The 25562-nt window shown below is 44.0% G+C and overlaps 1 protein-coding gene across 11 annotated transcripts in view; it reads left to right on the top strand.

Annotated features, from left to right (window-relative positions):
* Nucleotides 1-25562, top strand: part of LOC307190567 (uncharacterized protein) — a 394123-nt gene that overhangs the window by 213973 nt on the left and 154588 nt on the right. For all 11 annotated transcript variants that reach the window (XR_013829494.1, XR_013829495.1, XR_013829496.1 and 8 more), the window contains one exon: nucleotides 815-932. Coding sequence is in view for 5 of the 11 variants with exons in the window: in XM_079929808.1 (XP_079785934.1) it covers nucleotides 815-932 (118 nt within the window). In the remaining 6 variants the exon portion in view is untranslated. The remainder of the gene's footprint in view (nucleotides 1-814; nucleotides 933-25562) is intronic.

Raw genomic sequence — 25562 nt, 5'->3', positions numbered from 1 at the left:
CATTTGTTTGGTATCTGAAACGGGCTGGGAATTAGGCTGACCCAGCATGTCAGGCAGTGAGGTCTGTCCGAACCTCGGGGTCCTCGTGATGTGTCATTTAATTCGTGAAGACAGCGCTGCCAGCCTTGCAGTTTGAATGGTGGTGCTGATGGACTTGCCATTTGCACTCGCTAGCTACTGACCTTTCTGATCAAAGGTATGGCCGTACGTTCTGTGACCAAGGGACAGGGGGTGTCTCCTCTCTGGGAGGCTGACAGGCTTGGAAAGGGAGGGAATCCTGTGCTCTCAGCCTCAGATTTGCGCTCCGACCACCTCCAGACAGAGACTGGGCATCTAGGGAGGAGGATGCTGGGTACCGGGGAACATGAATTGGAGGCGGCCGCATCAGGAAGCAAAACGCATGACATGGCGCTCGCTCCTTGATTAACCTTTTGTTTCTCTGAGCTTTACCTCTCTCATCTGGAAGTGGCACCAGGGGAGGTGTGCTGGCGCTTGTGCTTTCTTTAGTTTATGCAGACAAAACCACAGTATATCCTGTACTAAGACGGTGTAATTCATACTTTAAGGCTCTCTCACTCCTGAGGATGCCAAGTTATCGGAAGCAGGGATTGCATCTTACTTCTCTCTACCCCCCAGCTCAGCACAGCACTTGGCCCAAAGAAGAGGCAAAAAGGGAGCGTGGTGAATGCTGTGGGTAGAGGTGTGGCTTTTTAAGGGCGTCCGTGAGTTTCATGAAGTTTATAAATGTTGGGACTTTGGGAAAATCATTTCACCTTTGCCTCGGGTAATCTGTCTTTCTCGTGTGCCCTCTCAGTAGAGACGCCGGTGTTCCACATCCTGTTGGACTCATCTCTCCAGGACGGTAGCGCTCCGGAAAGAATTCCCTACCGAAGGGGAACCAAGAGCCTGGAGGATCTCTTAGAAAGAAACCGGTAAGTCCTTACCAGCCATTTTCTAAACAAATAACTACAAAGTTCACCTCAGTATCCGCTGTCCTCATCTGAGAACACCAAGTGAAACCTCTTAACAGTCGAGAGTAAAAGTTAATGATGTGGAACTTTTTAGTTTGTCCCACTATGTCTCTCCTGTGGCCGTGGCACTTAAAATGATTTCTAACTGTTAATGGAGAAATTTTGCGTGATCGGTTTTTATAAACCATCTGGTGAGGCTTATGGTCTGCAAGGAAGACTTGGCAGGACTCTGCAGGTGACCAGCTTTCTTCCCCACGGGCTCCCCTCTCCTCTCAGTGTTCCACACTGTCACAGAGTCTTCACATTTTTGTGAGTGGTTTCTATTGGACCCTAAACCTAGCCTGGTCTCTTGTGGTGTAGCTGGGGCACCAGAGACTTAAGTTACCTCCTGATGAGTTTACTGATGATGGTGACTGCAGTGCCTGTATTTTTAAAAAATTTGGTAAAATATATATAGTATAAAAATTACCACCTTAACCATTTTTAGGTGTTCAGCTCAGGGGTATTAATTGCAGTCCCACTGTCACGTTACCATCACCACGGTCCGTTCACAGAACGGTTTTCATCTCACAGAAGTGAAACGCTGCACTCGTGGATCAGGAACTGCCCATTCCTCCCTCTCCTGCCCTGGCAACTACCATTCTACTTTCTGCCTCTGTAAATGACAGGTGCTCTAAGTACTTCATAGAACTGGAATCATATAGTATTTGGTTTTTTGGTGACTGGATTATTTCCCTTAGCATACTGTCCTCAGGGTTCTTCCCTATTGCAGCGTGTATCAGAACTTCCTTCTTTCTTGAGGTTCAGTAATATTCCATTGTATGTATATATCACTTTTTTTTTTCATCCATTCATCTGTTGATGGACACTTGGATCACTTCCACCTTTCGGTTATCGTGAAAAATTCTGCCATAAGCACAGATGTACAAGTATCTCTTCAAGACCCTATTTTCAATTCTTTTGGGCATGTACCCAGAAGTGAGATTGTGAAATCAAATGGTAGTTCTATTTTTAAGTTTCGGAGGCACCACCACACTGTTTCCCACACTGGCTGCATCGTTTTACATTCCGCCAACAGTGTGCAAGAGTTTTGATTTCTCCGCATCTTTTCTAACACTTAAACTTTCGGGTTTTTTGATGGTATCCATTCTAATGGGTGTGAGGTGGTATTTCATTGTGGTTTTGATTTGCATTTCCCTGATGATTAGTGCTGTTGAGCATCCTTTCCTGTGCTTATCTGCCATTTGTATGTCATCTTTAGAGAAATGCCTATTCAAGTCCTTTGCCCATTTTTGAACCGAGTTCTTTGTTTTGTGGTTGAATTGGAGGAGTTCTTTATATATTCTGGATCCCTTCTCAGATACACAATTTGTAAATATTTTTCTCCATTCAGTGGGTTGCCTTTTCACTCTGTTAATCGTGTCATTTAATGCGTAGAAGTTTTAAATTTTGATGTAGTCCAATTTATCTCTTTTTTTCTTTTTCTGTTTGGCTTTTGATGTTACATCCAAGAAATCATTGCCAAATCCTGTTTCAAAACTTTTCCCCTACATTTTCTTCTAAGAGTTTTACAGTTTTCGGTCTTACATTTAGGTCTTTGATGTATTTTCTGCAGTGCTTGTTTTTACCCCTTCCTAGACACTGAATTTCTTGAGCACAGAGACTGTGGCTGTTCATCTTTTTATTCTTAGCACTTAGAATATACCTGGCACATAGTAGGCGCTCAGTAAATTATAGTTGAATGAAACAACTTTATCAGACACGATGAGACTAAATCAAAGGCTATATTTATAGTGATTTGCCATTTCCATAATAATAATTATAGCAGACTGTCTTGGGGACCCAAAAAGAAATCTCTGAAATAAAAAGATGTCATACTGGTTTCAAGGACTTTTTGGCATTTTATTTATTTACGTTTTCCTGAGGATGTTTAATGGCATATTTGAATATTTGTCACACTAATTGTGTTCTCATCACACTTGACCCCGAGTGCCTTTCTCATGAGCTCTGTGCACAGTGAGCCTCCATCATGATGAAAACGATTGGTCAGGGTTGTTCTACCGTGCATGTGGGTCCCTGAAACCCTGCATCAGCCAGTGGAGGAGGTGGGCCCTGGATTGCTAGCTGGCCTTGGGAAACTTATTCCACACCTCCGTGTCTCCCTTAGTTTCCTCATTTATAAAATGAGAGTGTCTACAAGTTTCCTTCTAGTTCTAAAATGATGAAAGTTTAGGTATTGGTGATTGATAGGACATTTCAAATAGGAATAGAAATTCAGCCACTTCTGGGAAGAAGTAAAGACAAGATTCACCCCCATCCGGCCTCTCCCCGAGAGCCTTCCTGCCTCAGAAACGACCTGAGAGTTGGGTAGAGAGACCGCTGTGCCACCTTTGCAGTTATGTTTCTGCTTATGCCCCACGTGAAGGCAGGGAGGGCAGGGGCTGAGTCGAAAGCAAAATTCCTATTATAGTTGTTGTTGTTGTTGAATCAAGGACGTCTTCTCCGCATCTCAGCCATTCCAGAGCCAGTTGTCCTGTGCCTGCATGTGTGTGAGGCACAACCGGCTGGAGAGATAAGAGAGCTCTTGTTTACACTATCAGCTGAAACCAAACCCCATACATCCCACACGGTTCCTGGGTGGGTTTCTGCCATGGGAGAGGCAGTTACAAGTACAGCCTCCCTGGTGGACACCCTTGCAGGAGGTCGCCTGAGGTGTACCAGTGTCTGGCTCTGAGGCCTGCCTCTGCTGTGGCCATCATTTGACCTTTCTGAGTCTGGGTGTCGGGTCATCTTTACGGTGCCAATCAAACAGCAAGGCCTGGCGAGGGCATCAGGGAAATCTGGGCTCGCACCTCTACTATTTCCATCTGAATGAGGTTTGGGAATGTGACTTACCCTCACTGGGAATGGGTTTCCACAAGTGTAGGGGTTTTATCTGCTGTTTTGCATAGAGAATTGGGTTGTCAAAAGAAGGGGCAAAACTAACTTCTACTGAGCACCTTCTGTGTGCTGAGCCCTGTGTTATATGTTTATAGAAATTAGCTTGTTTAATGCTCAAATGGTTCCATGAAGGAGCCATTGTTAGGCTCCTCTTAGGATGGGAAAATTGGTGCTTGGAGCGTTGAAGTGCCTTGTTCAGAGCCACACAGCTGATACACAGCAGGAGCAGGACTCCAGCGCACATCTAAGTGATGTGGGTCTAAAGCCAGTGCCTTCCCCACATCATTAGACCTGGACGTAGAGTAAAGTGAGTGTGTTCTGGACTCATGGGGGCCCCGTCTCCCCCTCCTTCCTCTGCTCACGGTGCTAATTTGCTTCCCTTTTGGGCTCCTGAGAAGGGGAGCTCTCTCAGCCTTTGAGTCTTCTGGCCTTTACCTTTGCTGAAGAGCAGATACCCCCTATTTTCCCCAGAAGCCATGTTTTCAAGCAAATGAAGTAACTTTTGGTTAAATTTGGGGGGTGGGGCCAAAATGATCCCCAATACAGAGATCCAAGCACAAGTAAGGTGCCTCTACCCGTGCTCCTGCCTTGAAGTCATTTCCTTTCCTCCCTCTTCCTTTTCCTAAACATATTCTTCAAAACCTCATTTTCCTTGGGGGCCCTGGTAAGTGTGATCGTGTCCAGATTTCCACGCTGGGGCCTGGGGTTCACAAAAGGCCAAGTTGACGTCCATTCTGCGTCTGGCTTATTTGATGCCAGAGGACTGCTGGGGTCTCCTGAGAAGCCGGGAGAGATTTGCTTCCTGCAGAGGTTTGGATAAGCCCCAGCTAATCTCCATGGCTTCTTAAGGGCACACCTGCTTGTCTGCCAGCCAGCAGCCTCGTCGCTCATTTCCCGTGGGACAGCTGGGGTCAGAGGGCCTCCAGAGAGCCTTTTATCCCCCGCCGACCCACCAGGCCCCCCTTAGCAGCACCTGGGCCCACACAGAAGACTTCCTTTGAGGGGAGGTTGAGACGTCCCTCCCCGAATGGGATCTGGTGCCCTTTTCCTCCCTTCTAAGAAAGCATTTAATTCAGGCTTTATCATGCCTGGCTCAAACTTTATCTCACTGGGGTGAAGCTGATCTGAATTAGTTTCTGGGCTGCTGAGCTGTGAACACGTAATAGGTGCTCAGTAAATAAAGATGATGTCTGATTATGATCTGCTTGGCATCCAGGAAAGATACACTGTCAGCTTTCCCTGTGTTTCATCCCCGGAACGTAATAGTAACGCTGATAATATTAAAACGGCAGAGAATTCAAAAGTCATTTCTGTTTAGCTGTGGGAGTTAGAGGATCTCTCCTCCCTCTTTTCCCAATGAAAATTGCAGAAAGTGAGAATCAAAACAATGGATACTTCCTTTCCTCCCAAGATGGACTCTCCCCTGGACCAGCAGTGGGCACTGTGCATGCCCTCACCCCATCTTATTCAAGCACAGTAGACAGCTGTATCAATAAGCAGCTATATCAGAAGGGATTGAGAAAGAAACTGAGCTTTTCGTTTCTAAAAGTTTAAAATTTTAGTTTCTAGTTTAGTTTCTAGTGGGTATGTGTATGCGCCAAGCTTTTTGTGTAGGTCATCTCAGTTGGTCCTCACAGCACCACTTTGAGGTTGGTAGCATCATCCTGATTTTAAAGATGAAGAGACTGAGGTACAGAGAAGGGAAAAGACTTGCTCAACTTCACCCAATGGTGAAGTCATGGTTCTTGTTCAGATCTGGATGGCTCCCGGGTCCCCGCTCTTTCCCTTTCACTCTGTGTTTCCCAGGGGTGGAACAATTGTGAACGCATTACATCTGCCCATCTGAGATCCTTTCCCAAATAGCCATGATCCACAAAAAGTTCTTTGGACATGAAAAGCTTCTCACTAAGTCTGGAAATGTGGAATCGGCTAACCCAAACCTTCAAGTAATTGGAATGATTCTTGTATATTTCAGTTTTAGTTGAAAGAGAGAAAGGAGTGGCAACCCACTTAGTTTAGGAGTTTAGACAAGGCGTTTACTTCTCGGATGCACGTTTATTTCAGTAGGATTTTTTTCAGCTCAATAATAATATACCTTCTGCTCTATTGAACTATGACTTCTAAAGTTTAGAAGGATGATCCAGAGGTGTGGCAAGGGCATACATCATTAAAGAGGGCCGAGGAAGAGCATAGAAGGAAAGAGTACTGATTTTGAAAGTCTTAAGAACATTGGCTTGAACCCCCATGCCACCCATAGGTCCTGGCTCTAGGCAACTCCATCACTGGAGCCTTCAGTTCCATCAGCTGCTAGTAGGCATGTAGTGCCTTAAAAGGTTGTGAAAAGTCAACGAGATAGCATGTGTATCAGTCACCTAGTGCAGGGAATGTGCATTGTCCCTGCTCAGGAAATGCTAGTTTTCTTCATAAAGCAGAAAGTTAATATTTAACCACAAGTAAAACAAAATGGATATTGGTCACTTAGAATTTTTCCATTTTACTCTTTGGGTAGCATCTGTGAAATGGGTCAGGAGGGCTGGGGAGACTCAAGACCATTTCCCTTGGCAAAAGCGCCCTGGGAATTGTGCTCCTGATGTGGAATTTATATCCTGGCAGTCAACTCTCTGGCTCCTACATTATTCCTGCTTCCGTCAGTGTAGGTCCTCACAATGATAGGCCATATATTGAACAACAGCAAAGACAACAAAGATGTCGAGGTCTGGTAACCCACAGTAGAATTTACCAGTTTATTGCTTTAACTCAACAACCCAATTTTCTCTAAGCAGACTCAGTCACGGGAAGCAAATGGTGTAGCACTAGGCTGAGATCTCCTTGCTTTCTACATTTCTCTATAATCCATTGTTTTATGCCTCCACTCTCTGCCTGAGTATCTCACGCGCCTTCAGAGGTATTTGTTCTTGTTCCTATGAATCCAGACAGGCCAAGTGTGCGCCAGGAACCCTGACACCATGAAGAGCGTGAGGAAGAGAATGGCCTCGAAACACGTTGTATTTGCAGATGAGTCCTTAACACTGGGGTTTAGGTTACTGTCTGACTTTATAGCGAGGCCGACCTTGGTGTGAATCCTTGACTTACTGCTTACAATCTTTGAGCTTTAGTATCCTTATTAGTCAGATGTATCTGGCTCGTGTAATAAGTTCTCAATACATTTAAGTCATTAAATGAAGTTTGCTTTCTGTTTATCCTACTGTTAATAACCTCATTTAGCTACCTCCCAGTCTCTTCTGAGACTGACGTGTAGTTTATCCCCGTCATTCTAAAAATAGTTCACATTATCAGTGTTTTCTCTTTGGATTGGCCAGATGGGCACTGCACTCTTTGGGGCTTCTCGGTTGAAGACAACACAATACTGTAACCATCCCTGGCTCCTGCTTTTTCTTTCCTTGCCTCTCCCTCATTCTCTCCCCCCAAGGAGGCGGGGGAGTCCCAGTGACAAGGTCGACATGGCAGATGTAGGGCTTCCATCAGGAGTCCTGCCCGTGGAGGACATTTTATTTAAATTTGCAGTGATTTGCTTCCTACTGCAGATGCTTCTCTTTAGCGTTATTGATCTCCTCTTTCTACTGAGCCACGTCAGATGTCTTTGACCCTGGTTTGCACCAGGAGCAGTGGAGGGGCCGCCCGAGACTGTCTGGCATTGTGATTGAATTCAGTTCCTCTTTATGTTTGCATAGGCCTTTTTCATTCTGCCTTGAAATGGGTTGTGCCATTGCAGGTGGGGTCCAGAGTCTGCATCCTTTGTGTCACGCCTCTCAATATAGTAACGACTTCTCTCAGGATCAGAGTCTCTTTCCTGGATGGATCAGCCTGTCCCAGGGTGGGAAGGACTCTCAAAGCTTGGGTTTCTTCTCTAGGAAATTGGCCAATATAGTTTCTGAATAAAACTAGGAGGGGCCTGGAGAAGACATTATTTAATGAGCACATATAAACAGAAATGATAGCATGAGATGGGAAGGAAAGGGGAATAAAGACTAAAAGTAGGGACGCCATCTTCTTTCTTTTTTTAGAGTTGAAAGTTTTCCTGAATTATCTCTAGGGCTTCAGCGAGAAAAGAAGTCAGGGGAATTGTGTCTTTACTGTTTTATATGACCCATCCAAAGAACAGCTAAAAATATTAGTCTCCCCAAATCTCTCTGGCCCATCACACTGCCCTGCTCCAGCATGCCACAGCCCGTGAACTCAAGCCCATTTCTTTTCTCTTTTATTCTGGATCCTGCATGATAACCCAGGACACCTGCCGATAGTGCTGTCTCACGATTACTGCTTCTGGACACGTTGAAGCCTTGAGATCCCTCAGAGAGAAGAGTAATAACCCTGGGGGAGATAGAATAGCCCTGCTTGAAGCATTTAATTTTCATAAGAGAATGATGATAACTTAAATCAGTAGCAAATATATTGCAGAGAAATAGGCCCCTGGTCCACAGAGAAGGGATCAATAAAGGCTCTGCCAACATGGTGAAGTAAATCAGGGAGTTGGGGTAATTACTTAAATTTTCTCAAGAACCTCTGCTCAGAAGGGGTTTAATTTGATTGCTTGCTTTAAATTTATTGTCCCCTCAATTCATCAACTTTATCAGATTTGACTCGTGTAGGCCCAATCTCCTCTCTCTGTCCATTTCTCTCTTTTTCCCCGCCCCCTTTCTGTCTCTCTCCCTCTCTCTTTTCCTCTGTGTGTGTGTGTGTGTGTGTGTATTTTTCTAGGCAGCCGGAAATTGAGTGATGATCCTCTACCAATAATCTCATCCTTAGTCTAAACTTCATTTCCTTCCAGGACTGACAATATTATCAAAATTGTTAACAAATCAGTGTGTTAAATTACGGTTCCTAGGAGGTGAAAGACACATAATTGACTATCACACCATTACCTTTAGTACAGTTCTTTCTGTATAATATAATTATTTTATGTTTTTGCTGGCATGGCTAGCACCAAGCATCCCAGTACATCACATACACTCTGTTGCTTTAATCTGTTGCCATGACAACCTCCACATTCTCCCACAGCAACAAAATTTAAATATGTATCTATGAATCTGAAGAAACAACTATAAGATTAAATAAAGTTCTACTAACATCAGTCTGTTTCATATAGCATTCAAGATGATTTCCATAACAACAATTATTGGATATAATTGCATGCGATGTAATCCATAATTAATCTTTCCTGGAAAAGTACAAAGTAATCAGGTTCTTTCATAGGCAAATGGGTGAATGCCCTATTCAGTTATTCACCATCTTTTGAATGTCTATGTATGCCACTGTGTTAGGCTCATGAAATTAGTTAGGGTACACTCCAGTGACAGCCCAAAAATATATAAAGATTTTTTTTTTTAATGGAAGTATGGTTCTTTCTCTTGTAATAATCCAGTACATTGTTTCTAGTCAGTAGTAGCTTTCTTCAGTGCAGTGATCCAGAGACCCAGGTCTTTCCATCACATAGCTCTGCCAGCTGCTGAGCCCTGTTAACTTCTGCATCTAGCTAGTGGCAGGCAGAAGAGAGCATGGAGTTGTGGTGTGCTGCAAACACCTCGAAGGGACATACATCACTTCTGCTCATTTTCCATTGGCTAAAACTAGTCACATGGCCACCCCTAGGTGTAAATGGACCTGAAAAACCTAGTCCATGGCTTGGTAGAAGCTTCTCAGCAGCAACTCTATGAGAGCAGGAGAATCATGAATTTTAGTAGATAGCTGGCTTGCTCTGTCACCGTGCAGGTAGATAGAAAGAAGAGGAAGGTGTGCTTCAAACACATGAAGGGCTCACAGCTTGCCAGGAGAAAGTCATATGGTAGTAAAGGAGTGAACTGAGTGCCACGGGGAGAGCTTGCTTCTGCTTGGCAGGACTGGGGAGGTTGGTGGTGGTGCCTTCACCACAGTGGTACCTTGGATTGCCAAGGAGACGTACCTGATAGTAATTGTAAAATACTGGACTTGCTTAATAGCATGTGTGTAGGAGTGGGAGGCTAGAGGAGATGGGAGTGAAGAGGAATAATTAGATAATGTAGTTGTCTCTGTTGATTCTCAAGTGATAAGCCTGTATTTCTCCCTCACTCTCCACTTGCCTTATCATGAGTGGGTGACCTTGATGAGACATTTTCAATGTGGTATCTTTGGTTTCTTTTAATCTCCTGTCAGTTGCTGTCACTGTCAGCATGACCTAGCTCCAGTGAAACATTCAGCTTTCGTTTCTGCCTTAGAAGGAATGTTAAATTATGAGGAAATGTCAGGATGGGAGGAAGCCAAACACATGGTGGACACATTACTTGAGGGGGTCACTGAAGGACACTGACCTCTTCTCTCAACGTTACAAGGTTTAAGGAGGCCTGTATTTTGACCTTCCGGATTCTTCTACAGTTGGAGTTGATATAACTTGTCACTTAAGCACTGTCTGTCTCGAGTGCTGACTGCCATTGTGTTCTAGCCAGGTGAATTGTAATCGACACCTACTTGCCTGGAGTGGGAATGACCAGTTATCAGTTTACCAAAAGGCTCCAAGGCTCTGGACATAACTCTCATTGGTCGGTGAGGTGATTGTCATTGGATTTGTGGTTGTAATGTTCTTTGAGGTGTGCTCAGGAAAGAAATACCAAAATGCAATGGCCACTGTAAAAATGCTTTGAAAAGTTATAATGACTTCAATACAAATGAAAGAAGGTACAGAGTAATGATTTCAAATGGAGAATTTCCCTAGTGACACTTACGTGAAGCACTGTTCAACTAATCTATCGTACCTAAGGAAAAGCAGGAGTCGGGTTTGTGTGAAGCATTTTAGTGACTCTTTGGGATGCTCGCCAACCATAGCAAGAGATTAAGAAGGATAAAAGAAAAGCCTTCAAGTATTTGGAGATTGGTTTGGGAGACACAGCCAACAAGCATGAAATAATTGACAAAACGTGAATTTAAATGCACAGACAGGCAGGAGAAACAGAGGCAGTTATTTGGATAATTGGATCAAAACCCCTTATCTATGAATACTGTGCATTTTTATACGTTTTGCCATATAAGAGATTAGTTTTCTCTCTTTGAAAGCCTTTTTTTGTGTGTGTGTGTGTACGTGGGCCTCACACTGTTGTGGCCTCTCCCGTTGCGGAGCACAGGCTCCGGACGCGCAGGCTCAGCGGCCACGGCTCACGGGCCCAGCCACTCCGCGGCATGTGGGATCTTCCCGGACTGGGGCACGAACCCGTGTCCCCTGCATCGGCAGGCGGACTCTCAACCACTGCGCCACCAGGGAAGCTCCTGAAAGCTTTCTAAGGAAAAAAAAAGAGGAGAATTTCATAGTTTAACTTGGTTTTCAGAAATTGGCCCTTAAGTTTTGGTTGTAGCTTTGCTTCTCCTTCACTCTAAAATAGTTAGTATTTTAATAAAATAAAAAAATGGAAGTCATAGACAAAAAATAATAAATACAGGCTTCCCTAAAATGATCACTTTATTTTCTGCTTTTCTAAAAAATAAAATAAAAGTCAGCCACTTAGCAGCCTGAGCCTGCGTATCTATACATCTATAAATGTATAAACATCTCATATTTTTCTAGAGGTCTTGGATTCTAAGAAACACATTGAGTGTTTCTACTTTTCATTATGGTTGCTTTTGATATACCCCACATTTGATTCGTTGAATAATGGAAGTTTTAATCATGATGTAGCCTGTCTGCTCCCCTCCACTTTTTCTCTAAGCACTGGTCTTCCTTTCACCCTATTCCTTATTTTCTCTGGACTTGAATCTCTTCAGGTTTAGTGCTTGGACTTCAATGAAGTTCTAGACCTCAAAAAGGCCAGGTGCCTCCCAAGTCTTCTAATCTATATCTGCAACACTGATGACGTGTTTGTTAAACAGTTTACTCTTTTTTGTGAAGCTTTATGTTCTCTGGTTGGTTGTTGATGGGAGAGATGACCCCAAATGTCTAAGATGTGCTGAACTCTAAAATGTCTACATTGACTTTGGCCAGAAAAGAACACAAGCTAAGACCCACTACAGACAGGTGTGTCTGAGTGATGAGCGGGGGCCAGGGGAGTTTATCCTCAAGGCACATAGTTAGGCCCTTGGGGCCCAGGCAGCATAAAGGAACACTGCAAAGTGTTTGAGTGAGAGTAGAGTTGACCATTTTCAGCAGTTTCTCCCATGTAATGCACAAGAGGGCTTTCCAGCAGGGATGGGAGGTCCCAGTGATGTCCATATTATAGAATAACCTTGGTGATCTTCTTCTGAGGTCATTGAATCATACAACTTTCCAGTTAGAGGTCGTATTTGAAGTCTTTGGCTCTAACTTTCTAACAACTGAATACAGTACTCTTGACTAAAGGCTGTTCAGCCTCTGTGTGGACCCCAAAGTTATATCAGTAATAAGAAAATGCCATCATTTTATCTCTCTCCCAAATAATTATAAGTTTCAAAAGAGCTCTGAGTGGCTAACATGAAGATCAACTAGCTAATGTAGATCCCAACCAGAGTTTTAATCATGGCGGTAGCAAATATTCTGCATTTAATATTGGGGAGTAACTGCTGACTGTTAACTGCTTTGTTAATAAGAAAGCAGCCTGCAGTTTTAGAAAATCAAAGCATCTTCAGTATCAGGTATATAGTCATTTAAGTCCCTCCTCAAACCTGAGATGCCCCTACTCTGGCAGTGTTTGAATAAGGATTGATGACCAGTATGGGAAGGAATTGGGACCACTGACTGAAACCCACTAATACTAAACTACTAATACTTTCTGCTTCTTATCCGTCTTTCTGCTTTATGTTCTTTTCCTCCCTTCTAGTCCCATTTTTTTTCCCCCTCCTGTTCTTTACAACTCTGATCTGTTCTCCAGTGTATACATACCTTGTGATTAACTGTGACAATTAAAAATCCCAGACCACCGTTTACCCGTTTTTATCACAGGTACTGCGAACCTAGAGTGTGCATACTGGGAGGCAAAGTAATTATGAATGTATCTTAAGCAAAGTCAACTTCAGAGGTAGGTTTGCACGTGTGCGTATTTGTTTATTTATGTGTGTAGAGGGGAATTATAATAATATATAAAACAGATGTTTAGAATTACCGTCTCTCTAAACTTTTCCATAGCAATGCTCCTCTGCATGAGGACCACATTATGTCTTAGATTTCTGCAGCCTTAGAAATAACTAAAAAATATGTCAATCATAAATTTTTTTAAATCCTCAGAACACACCCATATATCAACACATCTTATTGTTCAGTGTCAATACTGTTTTTGCTCAGTTGGACTATATTGTATCACATCTTGTGCACGTGGGCTGGTGGCTGGCTTCCGGGGTTTAGCACATATCTATTTATCTAGCTAACACTTGGTAAATGGCAGTGATAAATGATCATGTACTTCCCTGGAGCACAAGTGTATTTCCAAAGGTCAAGGCATTTGAGTGATCTGGTGACGCTCTGAAGGTGGAAATCAGAAGCCACAGGACAGAACAATAGGAAAAGCTGCAAGTGAAGTGAATGAGGGAGCAGAGTGGCCCCGAGCTGGGAAGCGCTGCATGGCAGGACTCTTGTGCTTTCTCACAAATACTCTTTCACAACAGTTCCTGAACTCGGTGAACACATAACCTCGGGGCCTAGTGATGCTAGGGCCTCTGAGAGGGCCCTGCGTTCTCTGTAACTGCTTGTGTTAGAGTGAAATGTGGTGGAAATCCTGGAAGGAAGCTGCTTCATTGTCTTGGAGACACATTTTTGTCATCCTTCTCCCTCAGAGGCATTTTCTGTAATCATCTGCTTTGCCACTTAAAAAGCCCTTTACTGGCATTCACTAATGAAGCTCACAGTTCCATGGACTGTGGTTCCCGGTTTTCAGAGCCTGGGTTATTAGATACAGAGCAGTTAGGGTAATTTCCCAAGAGCAGACTGTTTTGATCTGAAATGAACCTAGACATTTAGGATGCTAGTTCTAAAATGCTATTCCCCAGCCTTTCTGGATCTGAATTGCAATTCTTTTATGTATGACTTACTGAGTAATTTGTTTATTCATTCCACACACATTTACTGAATGCCATTTTGTACTAGGTTAGATGTTTGAGAAACTAAGACAAGTAAGATGTGGTGTCTACCATGGAGGACTTCAGTCTAGAGGGAGAGAGAGACATAAACAGAAATAATTGCAGTATCACGTGGCTGAGGCATCAGAGGGGAGTAACTGAACAAGTACAGATGACAGAGCCCCCGACTCTGCCTGGGCACACCGGAGGCTAGCGGGGGCAGTTTGAGATCTGACGAATTAGTAGGAGTTTGCCAAGCAGCCCGAAGGGGGCAGTGGTCTTTTCCATTCTGACTTACCTAGGTAAGCAGCATCCTCGCTTCCTTTCCTAGAACCCTCCTTGCTAAGAAGGTTCAAACCACCTGACTGATGTGAGTTTCCTCAACTTCTTTCCATATCCACATTTCTCCTAATCTTCACCTTGCTTCCCTTCCCTCTCCTTGAATCAGAGGAGGAAGCATCTTCCTCTTAGCTGACCCTAGAGCTCCCAGCAGAGCCGCACGAGCTCTCCAGGTTCTCTCCGCGTTCACAGATCGGCTACAGCTCTCTCCTGCATCTTTATTCTTCCTCTACTTATAAGTGCCACTCTGATCATGAACAAGAGACAACCTCGTCTGGAAGGGGGAACAGCGCCTTTGAACTAACATCCATCTCTCGCCTGCCTTTTGTTACCAGCATTTTTGAAAGGTAAGCCTGCGCTCAGTAGCCTCACTCTCTGACCATCCCTTGTGACCTGGCTTCATCCTGCACCCTTCATGGGATCTGTGTGCTCCCTTTATAGCACTCCCCACTGTGCCACCACCTAGTGGCTCTCTAGCTCACCCTCCTTTACATCCCCGGAGCGTGTGACGCAGCAATGACTCACCTGCTTGCTTTAAAACTTCCTTTCCTCGTGCTTCCATGACACAGCATTCTGCTGCTTCTCTTTGCTGTTACTTCTCTTTCTCACCCTTACTAGTTCTTCCTTGATTTTCCCATTTGGATTTGGTAGCGCTCCTCAGCTCTTTCTTCAATAGTTTTATGATTTTTGTCTCCCCTGAGTCTTATCATAGGCCGGCTTGCTTTATAATGTTCTTTTCAAGGCCTGTATCTTATTCATGATGACAAGAAGCAGCACTGCAGAGTGGTTGGGAGTGCAGTCGGGGTCAGGCAGCCTGGGTTTGAATCCTAGCTTTGCTGCGTGACCTGGGGTAAATGACTTAACCTCTCTGTGCTTGTCTCCTTACCTGTAAAACGAGGGTAATGAGACCTTTCTGACAATATGCTTGTGAGGATCAAATGAGTTAACTCATACGAAGTGCCTAGAACAGTGACAGGCACATGGTAAGAGTCTAAAAGTGTTAATTCTCTGCATTTACATCCACCACAGCACCCAGCTCATGCGCGATATTAATATTTTTATATACGTTTATTTAAAATAAACAATTAATTATAAGTAATCAGCATTCCATAAGTTCATTATTACCATCGAGACTTACTCTTGGCAGACTTTGGCCCAATCATTTTCTTGCTGCACCGCATTTCATCCTCAGTTCAACCCTAGAAATGCCGTTTTATCTCCATTTTGCAGGCGAGGTAGCCGGTCTCTGAGAGGTTAGGGGGCCTGCCCCAGTTCACACGGCTTGTGGTGGAGCCGGTCTGTGGTGGAGAGTGATGGCTCTGAACTGCTGTGCTCTTAGCAGGTGTTCCCTAAGTGCCAGCTGATTGACACATTCAGGAATGTTCCTCAGCCTCCTCCTAACGGTCCAGAGCCGTCAAACATTGCTCCGTGGTGAATACCCACTCTGTGTTGCCATGTGGAGTTTGAGAATTACGGCGTTTTATAAAGTTACAAAAGCCGAACTTGGAATTGCATCGCCTTGCATTCACCTGGGTTCTCTAGTTATTTTACCGATGCTTCTTTGGATTCACTGTCGCATCTTGCGTTCTGAGGGCAAGGGATACTGCCTTCTACTACTTTCATGTGTCCTCTGTAGCGTCTGGGGCAGCCCTGTGTCCAAATGTTTCTTACTCTTACACGTAACAGGCCAAAAGTTTTCTTTTTTTTTAATACTTTAATTTATTTTGGCCGCACTGCACATCTTGCAGGATCTTAGTTCCCTGACCAGGGATCAAACCTGCGCCATCAGTAGTGAAAGCGTGGAGTCCTAACCACTGGCCTGCCAGGGAATTCCCCAGGCCAGAAGGTTTGACAGAAGCGAATTCAGCTTGAAGGACCTTAGAGACAGGATCCCTCCCCCTCACCCCTAACCAACAGCTCCTCTGAAAAGACTTCCTGGGTCCCACCCGCTTCCACCACCCTACCTCCTTCTACCTTCAGGTCAGAACTGGTCACCCCTGGTCTGCCCAGCCCACTCCCAGCACTCATGACACCTCCCCATTAAACGACAGAGCACCCTGGCCTCTGCAGTCTAGAGGACTTACTCCTGTTACAGATCAGGGACCTATCAACCTGTTTCATTTTCTTTGTGCCTAGCTGTGCTCAGAAAGTAGAAGGTTCTCAGTAAATACTAATCCGATAAAGAAATGAAGGAGACTTTTTAATGAAGCTTTCTCAGTCTCCCTAAGAATTTGCAGGTGGCAGTAGCACTTGATTCCTTGGGTTCCTCAGGTAGGAGTGGGGGAAGATTTAGTCCCTGGGAGTGTGTATTTTCTGAGCATGAAGGGCAGTAGGCACGTGGTCAGGCATTCTGCAGTTGGCTCGCTGGGCTGTCTCTGTCAGCGCTCCTTCCCTGTCTCTCTGGCTACCCCTGAAACATCACCCACATCTCCACTCTCACCCAGCTAAGGCAGTCAGGATACCAGTGTCTCTAGACCTTTCCGCCATACCCCTTGTCTGAGCTACCGCTAGAAACGAGCCCCCGTTCCCATACCCCTTCATTCTCTTTATTCCCCCAGAGAGTCCTGTTAAGCACAGTTATCTCCAGGGAACTTTCGGATGAAGAAATATCGTGAATTTTCCTGTGCGCCAGGTCAAGTTGTCGTAATGATTTTTTATTTGTTGGCTTTCATAAAGCCCTTTCCCTTCTTGAAGCATTGTTGCACATACTCTTTTTCATTTGGACAGAGCAACAGAGGGAGTTTAATAATAATGTCGGCGAAGTAAAATGAACGATCACTAATATTTCTCAGTGTCTGGTACCAGAATCAATACTTTATATATTATTCCATTTCATTCCTAAGTGGTGGCTAACAGCGCTCTAGAGCTTGGACTGATTAGATTTGAATCTTGGCTTCCTTACCAGCTGCATGACTCTGGATAACGTACTTCAACTCTCTATGCCTGTTTCCTGATAAGAAAAAGGGGCATTTAATAGTAACTGTTCCATGGAGTTGTTGTGAATAGGAAATCAGATAATGCATGTCAAGTGTTACGTACAGTGTTTCGCACATAGTGAGTATGTATAAATATTGTTTCTCACAGTAAACCTCTTATAAACGATTTTAACAGATGGGTAAAGAGAGGCTTCAAGTCTAGAGTCAAGCTCCGTGGATTAACCACCACGCATCCCACCTTTTGGGTATTGACAGTCATGCGTTCTTGTTAGATTGACTTGAAGACTTGGGCCAACTGGTCTTGAAAAGGAATGAAAGCTCCGACATGCCACTGTCAGATAATTTTGAATTCTCTTTTTCCCAGGTGGTAGGTGCCAGGCCCTGTCATCTTTTTCCCTCATCCCTACCCCCACCAGACTATAGGAATAAACTTTTCTGTTTGCAAGGGCCGTGCAGTTCCCCGCTATGGTTCAGTGGTCACATCCCAGTCACCGACCTTCCCACCAGCTGTCACGCCCTCTACCTGCTGCCAAGTGGCCCTGGAGGAATCATCCGAGTGATTTCCTGCCCCTGGAGACATCAAAGCCGGCCCTCTCCCTGTCCCCATTCTTCTTAGTGAATGCACCGCTGCTCGATATAAATAGGGACAAGTGCTCTGCAGCCTCGATGACTTGGGGAGAATTCAGGTCCACAGGAGGGGGGCTCGAGGGCCAGGGTGGGAAGGGGAAGTCCGGAACAGCAGCCAGGGATACAGCCAGGCACTCAGGTCCTGAAAGCACCCATGAATGTACCGGCAGTTGAGGTGTATCATCATATACCCGCCACCCCGTGTGGGTTTCCAAAGAGAAGACTGCTGCCTTGAGTTCTTATTTCTGTATTGTATAATAATCGGGCCACTGTTTGGAGATCATGTCAAAGATATCAAAGCCTCAGAAGCCTCTTCTGCCACTGAAGAACCAATCAACCTAAACTAATACTTTAATGACCACTTTTCCCAACGAGAAAACAAATTCAGGCAAAAAAAAAAAAAAAAAAATTGAAGGAGGTTTGCTGAGAAGAACCTTGTCTGGTCAATGAAAAGAAGAAAGAGACGTCTGGAGCCATGGCAATGGAGTAGGGATTACTTTGATCTGGAAAATAGGTTTCTTTCTTTCTTTTTTTTTTCCCTCCAGTGGTTTTTCTCAGGCAGCCAAGAGATGCTATTGAGTTTGATGAGGGAGGCCCTTTCAGAACGAAGGGGCACCTCGGACGAGAATTGAATGACCGCTTTCATGGGCAGCTACTTTAATAGTCCCATGTTTGAAAAATATGCAATTAAAGGAATACTATTACAAACAGCCCCTATTTGTTGCTTTAAAAATACTATCGATTAACTGAAAAATGAGAGCGAGGTGTGCAAGATTATTACATGAAGTGTAAACTGCAGATCGTAGGAGGGAAACACAAACACACAGGCACACACGACCCATGTCTAACACCCAAGGAGCCGGAGAGAGGGCACCTGTAATGAGTCAGAAGCTCTTTATTTCTTTACGTATTGAAAATGACTTTCAGAGAAAGTCTTGCCCACCGGAGTTTTTAATCACTTTCTTCGTGTCACTACTGTTAATAAAAATGTGTTATCGGTTAAGAATTCAATTTCTTGTAAGTGTAATCTGCAGCCATTGGGGGTCTTCATGCGTGAGAATGACGCTTTTTAATGAATGCTCCTTGAGCATTTTAAATGAAACAATGGGGATCCCTGGGCAGTTTGATCTTGCATTTTCCACTGATACTGCCTTTACCTTACAGCTCCCCGCCAAGTCCCTCTCCATCCCACCACCTGCCTGCGCACCACATCCTGACTCCTCTCAGATCTCGCCCTGCGTTAATTGGGAGATATTCAGCAAACAAGTGGATGTTTGTCTTTAGCGGAGGATAAAGGAAGACTTTGTCCTTCCCAAAATAGACAGAAACATCTCTGGTTATTCTTTTAAGAGATTTCCAAAATTTTTGTCCAGGTAACCTGCCTCGTTGTCATGGCAACTGCTGGATGGTTCCTGTCTGTGCCGTCTTGTCTTTTTGCCTTCCTGGATTTACTTAACAGTTTTATAACTGATATATAGCTGCTATTTAGGAGTGGATTTCTACTCTCCTGCATTACCAGTGGAAAATAAAAAGACTAAAAGTATAGTTACTATTTTTAGGCATTTGATTTTTTTTTTTGTTCACCCTGGAAAAGTTGACCAGAGATTCGTGTGGCCCTATATTGTGTACAAATTAATACAACATCCGGGTGAAATTAGTTATTCATTTTCTTTTTTAAGCTAAATTTTGATAAGCATTTATGATGAGCTAGGCACTGTGTTAAGCCTTTTAACTCTATTTAATCCTCAAAACAAATTCATGTGTTGGCCCTGTTATTGTGCCCATTTTACAGGTGGGAAGCTGAATCTCTGGAAGGTTGAGGAATTGACCTCATGTCACGTAGCTCCCAAGTGATAGAGCTGGGAGGTAAATCCTGACTCCACAGTCCAAGTGTGGCTATGTCACAGATGTTTGAAGTAGTCTCCTCAGAGATGACCTATTGTCCTACCACGCAAGAAGGCAGAGCTGGGGATTCAGGCCTTGTTAGCATGAAGGGTTTATATCAGACCTAAGTAAGTGTGTCTTCACGGACAGGGCCATTTGACATGGAAATGGGAGACTGTGAATCAGGGAATCTTCTTAAGAGTCTGACAGTATAGAAGAATCCTGTCTGGAAGCAGAGCAATGAATTAAAGTAGCCCTTGGGATCTTTCAGGGTCCTCTGATTTCATGGGGTGGGGGCAGGCTGGTGTTTCAGGGACAGTCTGCTTGCGGGGAGGACCTCCCCAGCCCCTGGGGCAGGTGGGCAGGAGAGACAGTAGAGCGCAGTCCCTGGGGACCCAGCACACCAAAGGCTTCTGTGTAGCAGAACTACAAGCCCCCTTCACGGACAGGCTGGCTGCCCCAGGACTCAGTCACTATCCTACACCCCAACTGGGGAAAGTCCATCTCAGAGTAACGAGAGCCTCGCCTGGACCTTTAGAGCCCAGATTAAACTCCTTCAATTTATCTACATAGCCTGCTTGAACTCTGCACAAGTCCTTAATATCCACGGGGCCTTCGACTGGACCATTCTTTCACTCCCTTTTCAACGATTCATCTACTTGAGAGGAAGGACAGGATACTGGTGAAAGGTGTGGTCTCTGAGAGCCAGACTGCCTGGGTCTGGTCTTCCTCTTACCATTTACTAGTAACTTGGGGCAAATTCTCCTCCGTCGGCCCCAGTTTTCTTATCCATAGAATGGAATAATGAGAGCATCTGCTCCATAGAGGGAGTGCGAGCATTAGGTGAGGTGTTCCATTCAGTAGCTGTTGATAGTCATTACTACACAGTTCTTAAAATTTCACGCTAGGTACCAAACTCGCCAGATAACTGTCTCATCACCCCATAGGTCAGGGTCGCTGCTGCTGCTTTGTGCTTCTGTGGTACCTGTGCTTCTCTTAACCTAACACAGTTGCTTCTTGGTCTGCCTTCCTTGATAAACTGAGCAGATTTGGGAAGGGAGAGACCCCGCGTTGCTCACCAGCCCACAGCGTAGTGTCTGTGCGTGCTGTTTGCCGTGGAATAGTATCAGGAATGGGATAGCTAGCCTGGACTCAAGTAGGGCAGGTTTTGTTAATGTCTCCCAGCAATTATTTGAGAAGTTTCCTGTTGACCCACTACTGTCTCGGGCACTGGTGGGGAGAGAGAAGAGACGCATTTATGTATTCTGTGCCTTCACAGGAAAGCCAAGCAGTATATTCTGGTTCTAAGACATGACTGACCAATGGATGCGACAGTAGAGAGCGATCAGTATGAAACGGAATCTTGTTAGAGAGACATACGTCAAAGGCAGGGCTTCCGGTGAGCCAGACAGGATGCAGACGAGTCGGTGAAGCAGAGGGGACTGATTCAGGAAGGGAGAAGAACAGGAGTAAAAGTGCAGAGCTGGAGACAAGCACTGAGCAGAGGCGGGAGGGTGGGGTGGGTGGAGGGTAGACCGAGGGGCTGGGTTCGTGAGTCCGCAGCTCTGAAGGCCATCGGCTCCAGAGTGGTTGAGAGCATGGATCTTACAGTAGGCAGGGTTTGAATGCCGGCTCGGCTGCCTACTGGGGAGATGACCATGGGCAGAGAGACTGGACTCTTTAAGCTTCGGTCATCTTTCCTGTAAAATGGGAGGAAGAGCATCTCTCATCAGGCTCCTGGGAGGAGTCCGTGAAATGATGCACGAGGGGGTCGAAGCCTGACGTATAGTGAGCGCTCAGCTGTTATTTGCTTTGTTACCAAACATACCTCTCTGAATTAAAAAAAAATTTTTTTTTTTCTCCTGACTCTGGAGGTTGATGAGACATGTTTCATTTCGAGGTCCACTAGGGAGATTTTATCTATTGTCCCAATTTTATAATCAATTGAACATGCATTCAGCTACATGAAGTTACAGTTTGCAAAAGGATGATCGTATTTCGGTAATCTGACAGCCTTGTGAGGTAGACTGGGGGACTGTGCTTACTCTCATTTTCTAGTTCAGGCACCCGAGGCATGGAAAGGTTAGAGAATTGTCCCAGGGTTGTGCAGCTAATGAGCAGGGGCACCATGGATCCACTCAGGACTCCTGACACCAGTGTAATCCTCCCCCCTCCCCCCAGACCAAATGGGCGTGTATTTCCGGTGACTGGATTTGATGAAACCCAAGACCCACTGATGTCTGCCAAATCCTTTTAGAATTTGTATCACATAATTTATAAAACTTGCTAAAGTAAGAATGTATGAAGGCATTTCAAGGGCAGTGATTTTGCATTCATTATCTCTAAAGGACTACTGAAAGAAGAATATAAAGAAGAAATCCATTTACTGGATATCAGCTTCAAAAGTATCAGAAATCTATTGTACCAAGTGGATAGAGCTGGCAGGGACCTTGTGCTCAGTGCCTCTAGACAGACCATAGGCATTATATATGCCACGTATGCTCTGGCTCATTGTAGAGATTGTTGTTTATTTTCAGCTCATGGAGTTGATGCTATGACATATTTTATTTTTGGTTTGGAGTACTTGGCTCCATTAAGTGATGCTCGCAGAAAGCCTGGTCACCATCTTCCAGCAATCGGAAGGGAACCTTTTTAGGAGAGATTAGGGCAGGTCCTGATAGTGTAAATTCCTTCTCAGGTACTACAAGAGCAATTGAATGCTTCTTCCATCCTGGAAACCTAGTACACCCTGTGTTTGAAATGACTTCTTGGGAGACTGCTAGAGATTTCTTTAGCCTGATTTCTGGAACTCATGTGGTGATACGCTACTTTCATTTTGTCTTGAAGCAAATACAATAAAAGATCTGAAGCACAAGCATGTTTAGCTTCTGATGGTCTCTGGGATATAAGCGCATGTAACAGTGGTTATCTGTCATTGATCTTGCTTTATCTGGGACCGAGACGTTTGATAATTTGATACACTAGTGGGATTATTGAGCACTTTTAAAAAAAATCCAAGAGCCATCAGTCACTGTTCAGAGACAAATTTCACAAATGAAATCAACAGTCTAGTTAGGACATTGGTGCTCGTACTGCATAACCGAGCCATCTGTCTCAAATTGCAAATTTGGGAATTTCTTTTCCATTCTGTTGTGGGGGGAAAGGGTGGTGTTTTTGGATGAATCTTCAAAACACATGGTGCAAGGTGATAGAATGATAGAATGTTGGAACTGAAGGCCACAGAATAACAGATATCCCTGAGGTCCTGATTGTTTCCTACCAGAGAATAGTTTATCTACATACAGAATCATAATTCAAATGGATGAAGAACCCTTGCTTTGATTATAGGATTTAAGAAATTCCACGTATACTGTTACTGCAGTGGCTATACAGTTTATACTAATTTACAGTCCTCCTTGGGGATTTCCTTCAATGATAAGTTTTAGTATTTTAAGCACATAATCAAACTTTGCATTTGAAGACTCTGTTTAGTATGTATCTACAGACTTGGCTCCAGGTCTAGAAATTTATCTGATATTGATGCCCTGAGTCACCAGTACCACTCCCAGGTTTTGTTGTGTTATCTATATCTAATATACATTCTCCATACTTCGGGTATGTTGCAACGTTTGGTACCCTTAGACTCACCTCTTCAAGTGGATAAAACTTGTGTCACGTATTTAAAAGGATCTAAGATTGACTTAAAACTTCAACCAAAAAAGGGGGTAGGCAAATGAAATTCTGTGAAGAACGGAAGTTACTCACAAGCAGTAAGGATGATTTTTATGCACCTAAAGGACGGTGGAGAAACTGCATTACTATAATATATTAGAGGGTTGTTCATCCCTACGTTGGCTGAGCTATATAGAGGCGGCTGAATGAATCCTAATTAGAGCATTAATAGATACCATGTCTATTAATGTATAACTGATTATGCCATTGAAAAGATTGTCAATGAATGTAACATATTTCGAGCTATGTAGCTTATTTTACCAAAGATTGTTTTTCTGTGGGACTGAATGGAGAAACATTTGTCAATAAGCCATATTATTTTGTGGAATTTTTGGAATATGCTTATAGTAGGGACTCAAGATATATTTTTGGAACAATTCTGATAGACTCTCTCAAAATGGATTAAGATGCTGTTAGTTCCATTGCAAAGTCCTGCTGAAAAGTCACAAAATGGAGCTAGGGTATTAGTTTTCTGTTGTTACATTTACAGTTCAAACGGAGAAACTTTTTTTTAAGAGAAGGAATACTTTTTGGAGCAAAGCATCACTACATCCCAGGAAAAAATTATTGTGAAAATTAACATCTTATAGGTTACTTTAGGCAATTAGACACTTGTTTTATCCCAAAGTAGTCCCCCTGGAAAATTCCAACATCTACGTATAAATATGTCAGGGCTAATTAGTCCTAAATTAACATGAAATTCTTACTAATATCTTACTGAAACCCTCTTTGTGTGTTTTGGTTTAAATCGATGTTCCCCTAGAACTATACTCAATATCTTCTAATAATCTACAAGGGAAAAGAACTGAAAAAGAATATATGTGTGTGTGTGTGTGTGTATGTGTATGTACGTAACTGAATCACTTTGCTGTATGCCTGAAACTAACACAACGTTGTCAGTCAACTATACTTCAATAAAAAAATTTGAAAAAATAAATCAATGTTCCCCTAATATGGACAAGGGTAGCAGCCATCATTTTTTTTTCTGTATAATCAACTCTACCTTCAAAATATATCCCTAATCCTTTTATTTCTCTCTATCTCTATTGCTACCACCCTCGTTCACGTCATCACTGTTTCTCACCTGCACCACTGTGTGAGTACTCGGTGACTATGGGACTGCTAGATGGCCTCCGAATTGGTCACCTTGCATCTTCTTTTACCACTTCATGATCCAATCTTCCCATTGTAGCCAGAGTTGCATTTTTAAAGGCATGGCAAATCATGTCACTCTTTTCCTTGACATTCTCCAATCATACTTAGAATAAAATCCAAATTCCTCACTTGGTCTACACAGCTCCATGGCATTCATGTGTGTGCATTCATTTGATTGTGTGCTACCATCTCAGATCTGCAATGACCTGCTTGAGATTGGGAAACTTGATAGGATCTCAGCGATCAGCTGGCTGGGAGAGGGTAGATCAGAGCTAGAATAAACACAGCTGTAGGAATGTAGTCAGGTCACAATATCAATAGGGCATGGCAAATTTGGGTCCAGCGTAGGCTGCACTCAATATTCTTAGAAGGTCAATCTGGGAAGGGGATATTACAACGAGGTTCTCAAAGCAGTCACAGTACTCCCTAAGCTGGTGGTAACAGGTAAGGTCAGAGCACTGCCTGGCAGGGTCCAGTCCCCCTGTAACAGTTTGCAAATCACCTGAGTTCGGAATAGGACTCCGGTCCAGGAGGGGATGGGTTTATGTTCTAGAAACCAGTGGTTGGGGAACAGGAAAAAGAAAGGAAAGCTTCAGCTTGGTGGACTGAAGTACACCCAGGGTGGAATGACCCCTTGTGGGCTCCACCTGCTGTGGGCCTCCTCAGAACTCTCATTCAGGGCCACGCAGTTTCAATTTTGGGCTAAGGCTGCAGCGCTTTCCCAGTGTTCTTATCTATGATAAGCCTTTGAAGGTGACAAGAGAGTGTACATTTTCCTTTGAGCTTAGTAGGGTCATTCCCATAGTTTCTTTAAGCATCTTCTGATTGGCTCACAGAATCACCTCTTCACATTTCTTTCTTTTTTTATTTCTTTCATAAAATACATTAATCTTTTTTTTTTTTTTTTTTTTTTGCGGTACGCGGGCCTCTCACTGTTGTGGCCTCTCCCGTTGCGGAGCACAGGCTCCGGACG

Source organism: Stenella coeruleoalba (assembly GCF_951394435.1).
Source record: "Stenella coeruleoalba genome assembly, chromosome: 8".
In the NCBI taxonomy this organism is placed as follows: domain Eukaryota; kingdom Metazoa; phylum Chordata; class Mammalia; order Artiodactyla; family Delphinidae; genus Stenella; species Stenella coeruleoalba.
This window is presented reverse-complemented; position numbering and strand designations above follow the sequence as displayed.